Raw genomic sequence first — 16,136 nt, forward strand, 5'->3', positions numbered from 1 at the left:
TACACTCTCTTTGCTGGATCATGGGAGACTATTGCCACCCTGCAGCATGTCCCACACCATGGCCTCAGAGCATAGCTCTCTAGTTAAACACCTCCTTGATGGAGCAAAATGGAGTGAACCGCAGCCACTTAAGGTGCTGTTCAGACTGTCACCTTTGACAACCCCAAACCCTCAGCAGATGAGAAACGGGACTGGACCCACATCTCCTGCAGATCGGCCTGTCGCAGCAGCAGCATCTTCCTTCACTCCCACAAGCACTCCAGTTCCAGGGGCCGTGGCCAAGGTTGGCAGAACAGGAGAGGGACACAGGGGAGGGATGCAGAAAAATGCTTACTAAAGCAGACTTCAGTAAGGTCTTTGACACCGTTTCCCACAGCATTCTCCTGGCAAAACTGGCTGCTCGTGGCTTGGATGGGCACACGGTTTGCTGGGTAAAAAACTGGCTGGATGGCCGGGCCCAAAGAGTTGTGGTGAATGGAGTTAAATCCAGTTGGTGGCCGGTCACAAGTGCTGTCCCCCAGGGCTCGGTTTTGGGGCCAGTCCTGTTTAACATCTTTATTGGTGATCTAGACGAGGGGATCGAGTGCACCCTCAGTAAGTTTGCAGATGACACCAAGTTGGGTGGGAGTGTTGATCTGCTCGAGGGTAGGGAGGCTCTGCAGAGAGACCTGGACAGGCTGGAGCGATGGGCTAAGGCCAACTGTAAGAGCTTCAATAAGGCCAAATGCTGGGTGCTGCACTTCGGCCACAACAACCCCCAGCAGCGCTACAGGCTTGGGGAGGAGTGGCTGGAGAGCTGCCAGTCAGAGAGGGACCTGGGGGTGTTGATTGACAGCCGGCTGAACATGAGCCAGCAGTGTGCCCAGGTGGCCAAGAAGACCAATGGCATCCTGGCTTGTATCAGCAACAGCATGGCCAGCAGGGACAGGGAAGGGATCTTACCCCTGTACTCGGCACTGGTGAGGCTGCACCTCAATGACTGTGTTCAGTTTTGGGCCCCTCACTACAAAAAGGACATTGAATGTCTCGAGCGTGTCCAGAGAAGGGCAACAAAGCTGGTGCAGGGTCTGGAGCACATGTCGTATGAGGAGCGGCTGAGGGAACTGGGGTTGTTTAGTCTGGAGAAGAGGAGGCTGAGGGGAGACCTCATTGCCCTCTACAACTACCTGAAAGGAGGTTGCAGAGAGCTGTGGATGAGCCTCTTTAACCAAGTATACAAGCGATAGGACAAGAGGGAATGGCCTCAAGTTGCTCCAGGGAAGGTTTAGACTGGATATTAGGAAGCATTTCTTTCCAGAACAGGTTGTGAGGCGTTGGAATGGGCTGCCCAGGGAGGTGGTGGAATCCCCATCCCTGGAGGTGTTTAAGAGTAGAGTCGACTTAGCGCTGAGGGATATGGTGTAGTTGGGAACTGTTAATGTTGTGTTGATGGTTGGACTGGATGATCTTCAAGGTCTTTTCCAACGTAGACAATTCTGTGATTCTGTGAATTCATGGTGCTCCACTTCTGTCCCCCAGTTCCAGGGCCAGGCCAATCTACATGTGTTTGAGGACTGGTGTGGCAGCTCCACTGAACAGCTCAGGAAGAACCTCCACTTCCCCCTCTTCCCCCACGTGAGTAAGACCATGACACTCTCTGTCCCATGCTTCCCAGCTGCATCGCCCCTGCTCCCCTCACATCCTATCCCTATCCCTCTCCATCATCTCCTCTATCCTCCTGCTCCTGAGCATCCAACATCTCCCTCTCCATCACCTTCTTTGTCCTCCTGCTGAGGCAGCAGGAAGCTTTCACAAGGATTCAACAGTGGCAGCTCTTCTGCTGCACGGGGGAGGCTCGTTTTACCCATGCTGGCCTGCCGGGCCTCGGACTCGAGGTGAAGGAGCCCTGTATTTGGTGCTCTCCCCCCAGGTGGCTAGCAAACGCTACGTCCTGTCTCCGCCGTCTCACTAGCATTTCCCCATGCAGCTCTCCCCTCCACAGCAGCACTTGCTCCAGTTCATCTCTCATCTGGCCTGCTCTTTCCTGCTGCCTCTGTCACACAGCGTGCCCCATCCTCCTCCCAGAGCAAACCTCATAGTTGCCTCTGCCCACCTGTCCCAGGGATTTTGCATCCTGCCTTGTTCCTGTCACATTTAATTATTGTTATTATTTTTTTCTTCTTCCACTCCAGACGCGAACTACACTGAAGAAGCTGGCTGTGTCCCCAAAATGGACCAACTATGGTCTCCGGATATTTGGCTACCTGCACCCTTTCACTGATGGTGAGGGCTCTGAGGCTGCTGTGTGGCTGCTTGTGTCTCTTCTCACCTGTCTCCCCCTCCCCTCCTGGTGCTGAACCACTGGTGCCCTCACCCCGGCAAGCCCAACGCCAGGTCCCTCACATGGGTGGCCCAGCTAGCTGTGCGTGACTGGTTGTGGCCTTGGCATGGGTGAAACACATCTGCCTTCTCTGTAGGGTGGAAATGAGGAGCACAGAGGAAAACAGATGGGAAGTGCTAGATAAAAAACAGTGCTATTGTGAATGCACAGCCCCATGGCGTGTATGTGGACACGAGCAATCCCTGAGCCTTTCCTCCCTCCCTCCCATGCACAGGGCTGTACATGATACCATTTATGTTCCTGCTGCTCCCCAGGTGCATGAATACTGTCTGACAGCAGCTGACATCTGTATTGCCCATCTGCATGCTTCTGCCCGGAGCAGTCTGCTAGCACTCACCCACATCTCCTGGTCCCCTGGCCCTCAGCTGCCATCCCTGTAACCCCAGCCAGATCAGTGAGATTCAAGCACCTCTGTCTCCCTTCGTAGCTCTATGTGCACGTTCCTCCATCCAAACACAGCTTCTCACACAAAAATTTGCTCTGGAAACAAAAGGGGAGGCAGGGAGACTTTGCATGGACTTGGTTAGATGTCAGGTGAAGCCAGTGCAGGAGGGATAGTGAACCAGTTGCATCTGTAAAGTTTTGGTTTCAATCACAGCACAGATAGAGAATTCAGAGAGGTTCAAAGGGTTGGGGGTGGTAATACGAAAAGGGAAGGTATGGTCTCACCAGGAAAAATGCTGAAGACAACATTTTAGAGGAGCAGAATCTGTTCTGTGCACAAGCCCTTACCCCAGAGCCCTACTTACTCCCTCCATCTCTTGTCAGGGGAGTTTCAGTTTGCCATTGCTGCAGATGACAATGCTGAGTTCTGGCTGAGCCCAGATGAAAAGACCTCTGATCTCCAGCTGCTGGCCAGCGTAGGCAAGGTACAGTGCATGCTGCAGGGCCTCTTCCATCAAGGCTTTAACGTTTCTGTGGGGATCGAGACCTTCCTGTCTTACATGCTTCCCTGGACTACCCAAGTTTCTCTTCCTGCCCAACTATGGACACCACCACCACAGATGCCAGATGAGTATGACACAACATACCTTAAGCCAGTTACATATTGGCAGTGCTGTTGGGAGCCTCATGTTCCTGATTAAGGGACTTAAATCTGTCCACAGGTTATGGATCTCACTGACAACTTACCAGGAGGAGTAGCTCAGTTTTCCCTCTTCATCACTCCCAGCGCAGTAACCAGAGAAGAAACTCACCTTAACTAGAGCATTTTCTTTTTCTTCACAGACAGGGAAGGAGTGGACCGCACCGGGGGAGTTTGGGAAATTTCACAGCCAGCAGTCAAAGATGGTGAGGTGAGTGAGCAGAGCCCCTCGCTCCCAGCCACCTCTTCACATGGCCAGGAAATCACAAGGACAAGGAAAAGGAAAAGGAGCCTGGGCTTGTTCTGAAGAATTTAGCAATATAGAGAAAGGGATTACTCTGGGGTATTGCCAAATCTGAAGAGACACATCCACACCTGTGCCAGTTGCTTTGCTGATTTACTGCAGGAATGCAACAGTGAATTTTTCTTCCCTGGAGGAAGCAGCCACCAGCAGATCCAGACTCCTCCATATGAACTGTATCCTGAGCTTCCTGCCTTGGAACTAGCCAGGTTTCCCAGAGGCCAAAAGCCAGCAGGCAAGACTGAAAGGGAGTTATTCAGAATTAACTGAGAAGGGTCTGGAGCGCTCCAGGTGCACAAGGGAAGCTACCTATTTCACTGTCAGCATCTGGATTTTCTTGGCAGTCCTAACCCTGCTCACCCTGAGAATTAGGTTGTTTCATGGGTGTGGTTGCTCTCCACTCATTGTCTGCTGACAAGCTAAGAAATGTTCCTTAATGCTGTTGGTGACAGACACGTTGTTCTTCACAGGTTGTCAGCTGCAGGCAGGTACTATTTTGAGGTACTGCACAAGCAGGATGACAGAGGAACAGACCATGTGGAAGTAGCAGTGAGTCTGTGCAAATGGCCGTGCTGTATATGCGTCCCCGCAGAGCTCGGGAATGACATTTGTAATGGTTTTCCTCCTTTCCCAGGCCCCAGATCCTCTTTGCATGAGATGTATCTAATCCCTTCCAGAGCCCTTACCTACTTCTGTGTGGGATAGTCCTGGCCACATGTCAGGACCCCTTCCTCTGCTTGCTTGGGGTGGTTCTGCCCTCTCCAGTCTCTGTTGCAGCAATTTGTCTTTTCCTGCTTTGGATGTGTCTTGGGGGATCTCAGCTCATTCCCAGTCTTTTGCTGCTAGGTAAACTCAGTCATAGTAAGGAGAAAGAGGAAGCTGCAAGTCCATCTGGTGAAAAAACATCTTGTGTCTGTTCCTTTTGTTCAGGCTTGGTTAACTCTGCTTCATTTTAATGTGTTTCTCTGTTCCAGTGGAGACTGAATGACCCAGAGGCGAAGTTCAAAGTCATTGACTCCCAATACCTCTCCCTTTTTGCTAGTAAGTATCTTCACCACAGGTTTCCCAAGCACCTCCCCATTCTTCCAAAACATATCAGTGGTGTTCCACCATGAATCATAGTCTAGCCAGGGAAATACCATGCGTACAGATCATTACAAGAAAAAAGTGGAGACAGGTCAGGGGAGAGACCTCTGAACAAGAGCATGACTCATTACTAAATATGGGGGAATTGGAAGTAGGATTGAAACATTATTTCAGGAAAATCTAGAGGCGGTGAGGAAGGGCAGATTGGAGAATCTGCAAGGGTGAGAACTATTCCAGATGTGAGAGTTACATGGGCTGGAGGTTGCCTGCAGAGAGCTAGGGGGAACATGAGACCCATAACATGGGAGCTGTGGGGGTGCGCTGGCAGCTGGACATGACCCAGGAGAAGGGGCCGCTGTAGCACTTCCAGGAGATTTCACTCTGGGTGCTGGACACAATGGGATGCACTAGCGATATTGGGGGATGCTACTTTCTTCTGTATCAGCCTCAAGTCTCTTCAAGTTCCTGCTGGATCGCAGCAAGCACATCAGCTGAGTCCCTCCTGTTTTGTAAACCCTTCTTAGCATGTCAGGTGATGCCATTATCAGTTGAGGAGCTCCTTAGTCCTGTTTACCTTTATCTAGCTTTGTCAGCATCTCTTTCCTCTGCCAGCATTCCCCCTTTCTGTATCTACCACTGTTGCCTCCCAACATCTCTGGGCTTCTTTCCATGCCAACACTTTTACCCATGGAAGACTCCCTGATGTAACTGAGACATCTGTTTGCTGTGTCTTGGATTGCAACCTGCTGCTATATTTTCTGCAACCTGCCTTTTGGCCAAGACTAGCCTTTCCATTAGATCTTCTGTCCCCACCCTTTTTCCTTCTGCTCTTTTCTTCTTACTAATTCCCTGTAGAAGGGAAAACAGACATCCCAGAAAATCCCTTCATGCTTGGGCACAGTGCTGCAGTCTCATCTTCATCTGGCACCTTCTGCCCATACAGTGTTTCCGTCTTCCATATCAGCCTTTGCCTGTATCACATGTCATCCTATTCCTTCTTTTGTTCCCATGTTGTTCAGTACCCAAAAGTTCTAACAATAACCCTAGTGCCTTTGCAGCATGTTGCACTTCCCTCCTGGATATTTATTCAGTTCCCCTCATCTCGGAGTAAGAACCATGAAGTCCTCTGGCAGCAGCACCCAAGAAAAAACATAACCAATACCCAGTCTTGAATTTAAGCTTCCCATTGCTCCTGGCTTATTGTGGGTCTCCATTCCTCTGCTGGAGCATCATCCTCCTCAGCCACTGAAGGTCTCATCCCAGGCTCCTGCTCCTTTTCCAGCACAGGAGAAAGCTCCACTCCTCAAGTTTCTCCTCCCTTTCACCTTTTCTATCTCCTTTTAGGATGATTTTTAATGCTAATAATTCAGATGTGTCCAGTAATTCCTGCCAGCATGAGGCTGCTTCAGCACACCACTGCTGGTGTGTCCAAGTGGGAGGTCATTTTCCTCCATTACTCATCACTGTATGTGTTTGCTTTCAGTGACAGCCATGTTCCTACCCCACAGCTTTTGTATTTCCAGCTTTCTGAGTCAAAGCCTTTCCTTCCCATGGTGTCTTTGCAGTGAAGATCCTGATCATCACCATTTAAGCATTTCTATGCCAGAGATAGCGTTAGTGCCATGAATGCAATGCCATTTGGAAAGGGCTGACACTGGAGAAGGGCATTTTTGGGGACAAGGGATGAATTAGCCCTTCCTCCACTTTCCTTTCTCTCTCTGGTTTCTAGATGAGACGCTTTTAAAGATGGATGAGGTTGGGCATATCCCGCAGACGTTGGCCAGTCACACGAGCCGGCCTGCTGACAGCACAGGCAGCAAGGCACACCCAGCTGACATGTTGAAGCCTGACCCCCGGGACACTCTTTACAAAGGTAAGACTTGCAAAGCAGTCGAGGTGGTAGCTGCAGCCTGTCACAGCACGTGCTGTAGCACAGCTGAGGAAGATTGTCCTCCTGTGCCATGGATATCAAAGGCCACGCTTTTTTCTCCCCAGTGCAGAGGAGAGGGGCAGCATACAATATCAGTCACTGTGGGAGACAGAGCACAAACTAAACGCAGCTCCTCTTTCTTGTCATCCAGGTCATGCAACATCACCGTAATATTTTAGTGTAAGTGCTGTAGAATGATGTAAAGAGATGAGCCATGCAAGATAGTTTGCTTTGTGTATCTGTTAGTGTTTCACATGGATAAATAGAAACCAGGCACAGAAGTAGCTAAGCTGGTGCAGTGGTTGCAGCAGGGCTCCTCCAGCAACACTTGCCTACATGTTTCTTTTTCTCAGTGCCTCTGCTCAGCAAGTCTCGTGTGCGCCGTGCCTTGCCAGACTGCTCATACAAGCCCAGCTACCTGGTGAATGGATTTCCTCTGCAGCGCTACCAGGGACTCCAGTTTGTAAGTTTTATTCCTTGAGCAGATACTTGCCCAGGGGGACGCAAGGAGGAAGGAGGGAGGCCCCATTACTCATGGACCTCTCCACCGATCTGAAGCTTCTGGGCAGATTTGACCATCTGCTGTTCAGGTCTGTGCATCCCAGTACATGCCAAAGGACAACACCAAGAAAAGGGAGATGGGTGCTATTCACTGATCATGAGTCTCACTGGGGTACAAGTGTTTGTGTCTTACAGAGCTCCTCAGACCTCAGACCAAAGAGCTGAGCTTGCCTTCACATGGAGCTTCACAACAGCCAAGGATTTTATTCTCCATGGGGTGAACTGTAGTCTGTGTGGACTACTAGAGCCTCAGGCAAGCTTAAAACTGGTATTGAGAGGGAGCTTACATTTGTGGGGCATGCAGCATAGCAGGGATTAATCCCCTGCAGAGCAGAGCAGACTCGGAGGTCTGCTGGGGACAGGTCACCAGCACGGTTTGCCCTCCCTGGATGCCAGTGCAAGCCTACACTCCCGGGGGTACTCATGTCCTGGGAGGCCCTGGCTCCCTCAGCTGTGCCTGGAGGTCTCCCCACATGCTTTCTGGGCTCCTGTGATCCCCTGCATCTCTTCAGGACTTGCCCACCTCTCTCCCAGATAGTTCTCGCTCTGTTATAGAGCTTAAATGCACAGTTACAGAGATGGACAGACAGATACTGAGAGAGAGAGAAAAAGGCACATCTGTGCACACATCCCAGCATGCTTCCTTCTGTTTTCCATTCTCACAGCCTGCTGCTGGGTGCCTTGGAGAGGCAAATAGTTAGTGAGCAACCCCTGCTCCCTCTCAAAAGGGCTGGTCACCCTACAACTGTGTCTGAGTCACCTTGTGACTGATATCTGGCATTTATGAGGGTTTTATTTTATTTTCCTCCCTTCTTCCCAGGTTCACTTATCCTTTGTTTACCCGAATGATTACAGCCGCCTGAGCCACATGGAGAAAGACAACAAATGCTTCTATCAGGAAAACCCTTATTACTTGGAAAGGTAGGATGCTGCAAACGTAGATTTACTAGCAGAGAGGGAGGAGATGTTTTGAAGGCTGGATTTGGGGTGGAATGTCATATTCACTTCTGTAGGTCTCTCAATTCTTAAAGATCCCCTAGGACCTGCAAAACATGAAAGCATTTATAGTTTCTTTCAATAACCTATGCTCCCTTTAAGTGAAATATGTTTAGGTCTCAAGGGGAAACTGCTGCTGCTTTTCTTGCTCTGTTAAGCCAGAAGCTGAGTCAGAGCGTGTTTGTTCCACTACATCAGGGAATGGATTTCCAGCAAACTTTGTCTGCCAGCAGCTGGAGCCTCCTGATGGCTGTTGCTATGAAAGCCAAACCATGCTCACCACCAGGCACCTCTCTGGGGGAATAAATGCATGTCATTCATCTTCACTGGGGTCTGGCTCCCAGCGGTGGCCCTGTGAGAGAACTGTCACTCACATGCTCCCCCCTGCCACAGGCAGATACCCTGTGTGAGGATCCCTCTCCATGCAGGAGGACTTTCTTTGCAGGATAAGGAGAGTCACTTTTCCAGTGAGATAACTGATGGTGGCCTTCCTGTGCTCAGGATCTTCTTCCTCCCTACAAGACTATTCTGAGGACAGAAACAACAGATTGTATTGTAGGTTTGGGGGGGAACTCCTGGGACTAGGGATTGTAGTGAAGTGTGGAGAAGGTGGCTGCCATGGGCTGGAAGGTTCCACCCAGGTTTATTGCTTTGACAATTAATTTGTATTGTGACAGAATATGGGAACTGGGGGCCCATTTTTCTTGGCATCAAGCACACATGGAGGGAAACAGTCCCAGAAATCCTTCCCAAAAGCTTGAAGCACAGACATACAAGGACAGCACACAGACAGTGGTGGTATGAGAGAAGAGAGAGAGAGATCATAAGAGAGAGAGAGATCATTGCAATTACCTGCCTGAGCCGCTTTTGCAGCATAATGACTTGCATTTGTGAGCACTACATCATAAGTGAGCTTTAAGGAGCAGTTTAAGGGAGGCTAAAGAAGTGTTTCAGGGTACTTATATTTGGATTTCCTCCTGTGCTTATGAGAAAATGTCTGAGAGACTGGGATGATAAGCAAGGAAAGCTGATGTCTTTGACAGTGCAGAGTAAGATCTGATTGCCCAAGATTTGAAAGATACGGATGATGATAGTCTAAGACTTGCTGGGAAAGGAGGATCTAGAGATGCTGGGTAGATGTAATCAGAGTAATGGACCATCACCCCTGAAGCAGTGGCCATTATTTATTTGGAGAGGACAAAGTAACTTTCATTAAACTTGTGTTTTGCTCTTCCCTCTGCAGATTTGGATTCTACAAGTACATGAAAATGGATCGGCCAGAGAAGAGCCTGCACTCTGGAGAAAAGACAGAGCAGCCAGGTAGGGGCCCTAATGTCAGAGCCCAGAGGATCCTTTTATCTGTCACTTTTGTGTGTGATCTTCCAGCACCAGCTGAAAGAAGCTGTGGACTTTCTGTATCAAGGACTTTCTGTATCCCTGCCAGATTTCTGTGGCTGGGAGGAGATTTTTCCTGCCACTTTCACTTCTCTTAAGGGCTAGTTGGGAGGTCACCAAGCAGTGTGCTGTGGTGGACAATGTGACAACTACCTCTCAGGCCTGCAGCTTAGCTGAGGTGCGATTCCAGCAAAAATGTGGGCAGAAGCGACAGAGCCAAAGGTGTGCAGAGTGGCAATCCATGCTCACACCCGCCCTACAAAGCTGCGGCCAGACCCACAGCTAAAGGCAAAGCCAGACACCTCCACAGCCTTTGGCAAGGCTGGCTAATAGGTGCTGAGGAGGTTGGTACCAGCAAGAGCACGACTCCCATGTGTGAGAGCATCCCTGTCCCTCTGAGCAGGAGAGACAATGCTGAGATGAGGCGAGAAGTAGGCTGCTCCCAGCGGGGTGGGTGTCTGGGTCAGGACAGGGGAGGCAGCGGGAGGATGCCAGAGGTGTAACTGCGATTACTCCTGCAGGCTTACAGGAGGGGAACCTGGACGACTTGCAGTACGCAGAGCAGGATGAGGAGAGTACCAGTCCCCCCAAGCGCCGTGGCATGGGGAGGGCAGAGCCAGCAGGCAACGCTCCCAGCAGCGTGGTGGGCAGCGATAACGTTCACAAGGACTATTCCCTCCGAGAGCGTCGTCGGCTCCTCTCGGTGACGGGTGGTGACATAGGAGAGGGGCAACAGAGGAGAAGGACAAAGAGGTCTGATGTCAAATCAGCCACGTTGGCCTCTGCCAACCAAAGCCTCAACCAGGCTGGCTTAGAGGGGAACCCAATAATGAAAAAACCCTATTTAAAAGCTGGTGTCAAAGATAACTCCAAGAGCCCTCTGCAGCACGCCAGGGCTGCCCAGGGGAGAGCGCCTGTCAAAAAGGCGAACCCTCTTTCTAGGACCGTGTCTCAAAGGCAGCAGCCTCTCGGTGGCCCCAGGGACTCAGGGGTCACAGTTCCCAAAGGGGTGAGACCTCGAGGAGACCTCAGCACTGCTAAGGACGGGCTGCAGCCAGCAGGCACCGTGCCAGCCAGGAAAAGAGGCCCAGTCTCCGGCAAAGCCAGCAGACACGCTGTGAGCACTGCCAGCCCCAGCCAGAAGCCTGGGCTGCCGCAGTGGCTTAACCAAGTGGAATCCTACATTGCTGAGCAGAAGGCAGCCAACGGTGGGGACATGAGCGAGGGAGAGGTGCAGGTGGCATCTCCTGTGAAGGGCAAGTCTGGACCTGTGGCAGCAGAAGAGGAAGAGGAAGAAGCAGATGGGGAGCCAGAAGAGGAAGATGAGGAGGATTTCGATTATGTACCAGTGTTCGACCAGGCGGTGAACTGGGAGCAGACCTTCAGCATGAGCAACTTGGACTTCCATATGCTGCGCACAGACTGGATTGACCTGAAATGCAACACGTCAGGAAACTTGCTGCTAAGAGAAAGGGAGGCCCTGGAAGTCACACGTGTCTTCCTGAAGAAGCTTAACCAGAGGAGTAAAGGGTAAGGCACAGTGTAAAAACCAAGGGGCAGTGTCCCAGAGGTTGTGTAACTAACATGCTGCACAGGGAATACCTGTTGTGTGAGGAGCTAGTGGGAATCAGAGAATAAACTAGATATGGAAAATAAGACTTCAGACAAGGAATCTGTGCAAAAACCTGGGCTTTAAATACCTGTTTTGACTGAGAAATGGGAGTTGTTGGACACCAGACCATGTCTGGGGGCTGAATGTTGTCCTCCAACAGCTGATGGCAGTAAATCTAAAAGATTGGAGGTTTCCATCCAGCTGGCATCACTGGCCTTTTGCTGGCTTCCTCCTTGGGCAGTGTAGGTATTGAGAGTGCATATGAGCATTTTACCAGCTGAAGATTAAGAAACCCTCCTGATACGAAGTAGGACTGGAGCTCCTTGTGCTTGCGGTTTCATGTCAGCCACATCTCAGCTTGTGAATCACTTAGGACATAGGACCAGAAGGGACCTATCAGATAATCAGTGGATCAGTACACTGACCTCAGAGACAACCAAGTACCCTACACTGTTATCTGAATGTGTGCACCTCCATCTTAAAACTAGCTAGATTTCTAGATCCTAGTACTGAGTTTGAAAGATGTTTCAGCTCCTTGGTTCTTTGATGACCCACTGGAGATCAGCTTTTGCTGGTATTCTGTTTTTACATGGTCTTGATATGGTTCTTCTCAAGACTTACTGTCTTGATTGCCTTTCTGGCAAACAGACATACCTCCTCTGAGCCTCTAAGCTAAACAATCCAACTCCTGACCCTTCTGTTGAGTTGGCCTCTATTTCCATAATTTTCCTATCCGTCCTTTTCCATGTGGGTTTCAGTTTGCGTTAATTTTCCTGTACATAAGTGACCAGTATCCTTGCTGTTTTATAGAATGGGTGTTATTAGTTCCCAGTCCCTGCTGGAAGTAGCTCTAATGATACATCTTAGGATCGCTTTTTTTTGTCAGGGTCATATCAGTCACAGTCACGGTATGACTGATCAGTACACACAGGCTTTTCTAAGCATTTTTAAGTGGTGAGCATCCATTTTACAGCAGAAACTCTTGTTATGATCTGAAAGGGCATGACCTGGCATTTCTTCCTGTTTTGGCCATTCTGAACCTACAGCTCACCCCAGTTTTTACTGTATGATTGCTCAGTCCTACTCCATGTTATTGGCTGATAAGCTGTCATCAGCCAATTTCACTAGCCCAAACATACTCCTCGTGCCAAGATCGTTGTAGGAGGTGTTGAATACACCCACTATCACCAGCCCTACTATCATTCAGACACATTTGTTATTTTCTGTGTCACCTTTATTTCGTTTCCCTTGCTAACTATTTTCTCTTGGCTGGAATCCCAGATCTAATGCCACATGCTTGTGGATTTAGGAAACAGGTGCTAAACCTTCCCATGGGACTTTGGAAGCAGTGCAGCAAAGCAGGGGGAAGCTGGGGACAAAAAGGTTTGTGCTAGCCAGGAGGAAAGAGCCTAGCAGAGCTGAAAGGGCTGGAGGTGGGAGAGGGGCTGGTGTACAGAGGACATGCCCACCCCGGCTGTATCTCCTGCAGGCGGTTTCAGCTGCAGCGTATCGTGAACGTGGAGAAGCGCCAGGACCGCATGCGGGGCAGCCGCTACCTGCTGGAGCTGGAGCTGCTGGAGCAGGGAGAGCGGCTCGTCCGCTTCTCCGAGTACATTTTTGCACGGGGCTGGCAGGGCATTGGTGGCAATGAGGAGGAGGAAAGGAAGATGAGGAACCTGGCATGGGGTCGCCGGCGGCATTTGATGGCTGTGGCGAAGGAGCCAGAGCTGTGCTGGCCCCAGGGCTTTTCCTGGAACCACCGTGCTATGGTTCACTTTGTGGTGCCAGGTAAGGGGGACCTGCCTCCCCAGGACACTGAGGGATGGCACGGCGGGCAGTTCCCATGAGGGCAGTCTGGAATGGTGGGTGTGGGCCAGCCTCAACTGTCTTATTTGGGTCACATCCAATTTCTGTTCTTTCCAAGTTAAACCCCCTCAGAAATATGACAGGGCCCAAACTCCTATGGCTTGTAAGCTCAAATAAAACTCCTGTCATGCACTGAGAAGGAACCCGCCCTGATTCCTGGGTTCTTTGGTCCGGATTTTCAGCCTGGGCCTATTTCAGCATCCCTGTAAGATTAGAGGGGTTTGAAGGGAGGCAAGAAACCTTGCCTGTTGAGAAGCCACACCACCTTTGAAATCAGTTTTGCTTTGATTCTCTCCGTTTTGCAACACAACCAGTGAAAAACCAGGCACGCTGGGTGCTGCAGTTCATCTCTGACATGGAAGAGCTGTTCCGAGTCACTAAGGATCCGTACTTCAACATCATCATCACGGACTACAGCAGTGATGACATGGATGTAGAGAAGGCTCTGAAAAGGTCTACCTTGCACAGGTGAGAGTACTTCTTGGTCACAAAAAACTGCTCACATGCATATGCTTGCAAACACAGCGCATCTGCCAGTCTCTGTGTATTGACCAACCACAGCCTCCTACAGCTGGAAACCCAAAGATAACATCCATCCAGACCTTGCACATATACTTGAATATATTGTTGTTATAATGTACATACACGTATACTGCATATAATAGTGTTATAAAACTGTGAGGCAATACCTATTGTAGTCATCCATCCAGATGCATCTCTTTTCTCCTGGCTTTCGTTCAAGTTTGCAAGAGAGGAGAGAAAGCAATTCTTGCAGCGATGGGACAGGAGGAGGACAAAGAAGACGAGAAAGCTGTGAGAAATGGGACAGAGAGTGTGAAGACTTCTGGGGACTCTGCTTGCTGGAATAACTGTCTGGCTTACTCTACTCTGATATGGCACAGCCTTGGCTGGTCATTTCCTTTACGTGGCAGGGGTTCCCAGTAACAGGTCTAGTCCTAGGATAGAGCTAGACTAGAGCTGAAAAATCTTTTGCTAGGGACTGCCCTGTCCTTGCTGCACAAGGGGTAAGACCCTCAGGGCATGCTGGGATGTGGAGCAGGGCTGAGCTTGTGCATTCACACAGCAAAGACTTTCGTCCTTCTGGAAAGGGTGCATGGGGGTAAGAGCAGCTCCACAGCATGACATCTGCGGCATAACGCTGCTCACGGTTCTTTCTGTGCTCGCTGGCCTGCACACACTGAACTTCTCTTTCCCATCTGACCTCCAGCTATCAGTACTTGAAGCTGACAGGGAATTTCGAGCGTTCTGCTGGGCTGCAGGCGGGAATAGACCTCGTGACGGTAAGCCTGGGAGGCCTTGGGGTGGACAGGGAAGTTTCTAGTATGTCTGGCACTACCTCTGCCTCTCATACTGAGCACGCTGCTTTTTGGGGAAGGGAATAGCCTACCAGACCAGATCAAATGCAGATGTGTTTCTTAGCCCTCCAGAGTAAGGGTCTCACCCTTTATTCTGAGGAGCCTGTGTCCATTTGGTTCTTGGTCCACCTGCTGGGACTATCAGACAGGAGGGAAATCAGCAGTAGCAGCTTTGTGATACTGGCACTGCCAGGTCATAGTCATAGCATTTCACACCTATCGTTGAACAACCACTCAATGGCTGATTTGCCAGCCCCTAGGATCTCAGTTTCTGATGTAACAACGAATGGCTCTTTAATTCACTCCCATATGTCTGTGTCCTGCCCCTCAAGAAAGACTTACTTAAAGTCAACCTTTTTTTTCCCCAACCGGTGTGGTCGGTTCCAGGACCCACACAGCATCGTTTTCCTGTGTGACCTTCACATCCACTTCCCAGCTGGAGTCATTGATTCAATCCGGAAGCACTGCGTGGAAGGCAAGATGGCCTTTGCACCCATGGTCATGAGGCTGCACTGCGGCATGTCCCCACAGTGGCCTGATGGTAAGAGGGAGTGGAGCCTCTTTGGCTCAGACCTTGGGGAATGGGGAAAGAAGGAGGGTTCCTGCCACCCATAGATTTGTTCCTCTGGTGCTGTCAAGGTCTGGAGTTTAAGGTACTTCCAGGGCCAGTAGGTGAGAGTGCATTAGACGTAGGATGGTACCTGGAATTTGAGATCAAAGAGCCAGCAGAGCCCTTTATATGACATTTCTCCTGGTCATCTCCTAGGACTCTCTTTGGATTTGAGGTTAAAAAAACCCTCCTTTACTCCTTTCCATCTGTTTCTCTCTTTTCTTAGAGAGCACAGCCTGTCCTGATGAGAACTCATAGCACCAGGGTGAGGGAAACCAACTGAAGCCAGGGGGAGGAAAGTTGTACTGATCATCTGAGCGTAGGATTTCCTTTAGACAGAGGTGGCCATCCTGAGCCATCCAGACACAGGGACAGCCCTCTGAAGTTGGGACAGTCCAGGTACATTAGATATTATGTGGCCAGACAAGAGATGTGAGAGTCTTTGCTAACAAGTTCATAGGATAGCCCATGCTGTCTGTCTGTGTGACTTTCTCACTTCCCAAAGCTTTAATACAGTTGTCTCTGCCTTGGTGCTGAGTTGACTCTCTGGTGTCAACATTGTGCTAAAAGTAGCTTGAGTCTCACTCCAGCAGCCCTGCTGGAGTCATCAGTGGTTCAAAGCACCAATGTACTTGTGCCTCTTTTGTGCTGTCCTCAGGCTATTGGGAGGTGAATGGGTTTGGTCTCCTGGGCATATACAAGTCTGACCTGGACAAGATCGGAGGCATGAACACAAAAGAGTTTCGGGACCGTTGGGGAGGAGAGGACTGGGAACTCCTGGACAGGTATGCATCCATTGTCATCATTCGTGTGCTCAGGAGGGGAGACCCATTAGATCCTGAAGGACCAGTGACCAGGGGAACAGGGATCTGAGGAGATTGAGGTGACTAATGCCTTCATAAGCTTGGTCAGTGAGGGAGAGTCTTTGAGCATGTCCTG

At 50.2% G+C, this 16,136-nt stretch overlaps 1 protein-coding gene across 1 annotated transcript in view; it reads left to right on the plus strand.

Moving 5' to 3' along the window:
- Window positions 1–16,136, plus strand: part of B4GALNT3 (beta-1,4-N-acetyl-galactosaminyltransferase 3) — a 68,644-nt gene that overhangs the window by 47,684 nt on the left and 4,824 nt on the right. The window contains exons 4-19 of the mRNA XM_074871639.1: window positions 1,519–1,614; window positions 2,172–2,262; window positions 3,149–3,249; window positions 3,608–3,675; window positions 4,236–4,314; window positions 4,740–4,806; window positions 6,581–6,724; window positions 7,135–7,244; window positions 8,163–8,263; window positions 9,582–9,658; window positions 10,255–11,263; window positions 12,835–13,133; window positions 13,526–13,679; window positions 14,440–14,512; window positions 14,975–15,128; window positions 15,856–15,982. Coding sequence (XP_074727740.1) covers window positions 1,519–1,614; window positions 2,172–2,262; window positions 3,149–3,249; window positions 3,608–3,675; window positions 4,236–4,314; window positions 4,740–4,806; window positions 6,581–6,724; window positions 7,135–7,244; window positions 8,163–8,263; window positions 9,582–9,658; window positions 10,255–11,263; window positions 12,835–13,133; window positions 13,526–13,679; window positions 14,440–14,512; window positions 14,975–15,128; window positions 15,856–15,982 — 2,750 coding nt within the window. The remainder of the gene's footprint in view (window positions 1–1,518; window positions 1,615–2,171; window positions 2,263–3,148; window positions 3,250–3,607; window positions 3,676–4,235; window positions 4,315–4,739; window positions 4,807–6,580; window positions 6,725–7,134; window positions 7,245–8,162; window positions 8,264–9,581; window positions 9,659–10,254; window positions 11,264–12,834; window positions 13,134–13,525; window positions 13,680–14,439; window positions 14,513–14,974; window positions 15,129–15,855; window positions 15,983–16,136) is intronic.

Source organism: Strix uralensis, chromosome 5, assembly GCF_047716275.1.
Source record: "Strix uralensis isolate ZFMK-TIS-50842 chromosome 5, bStrUra1, whole genome shotgun sequence".
Lineage (NCBI taxonomy): Eukaryota > Metazoa > Chordata > Aves > Strigiformes > Strigidae > Strix > Strix uralensis.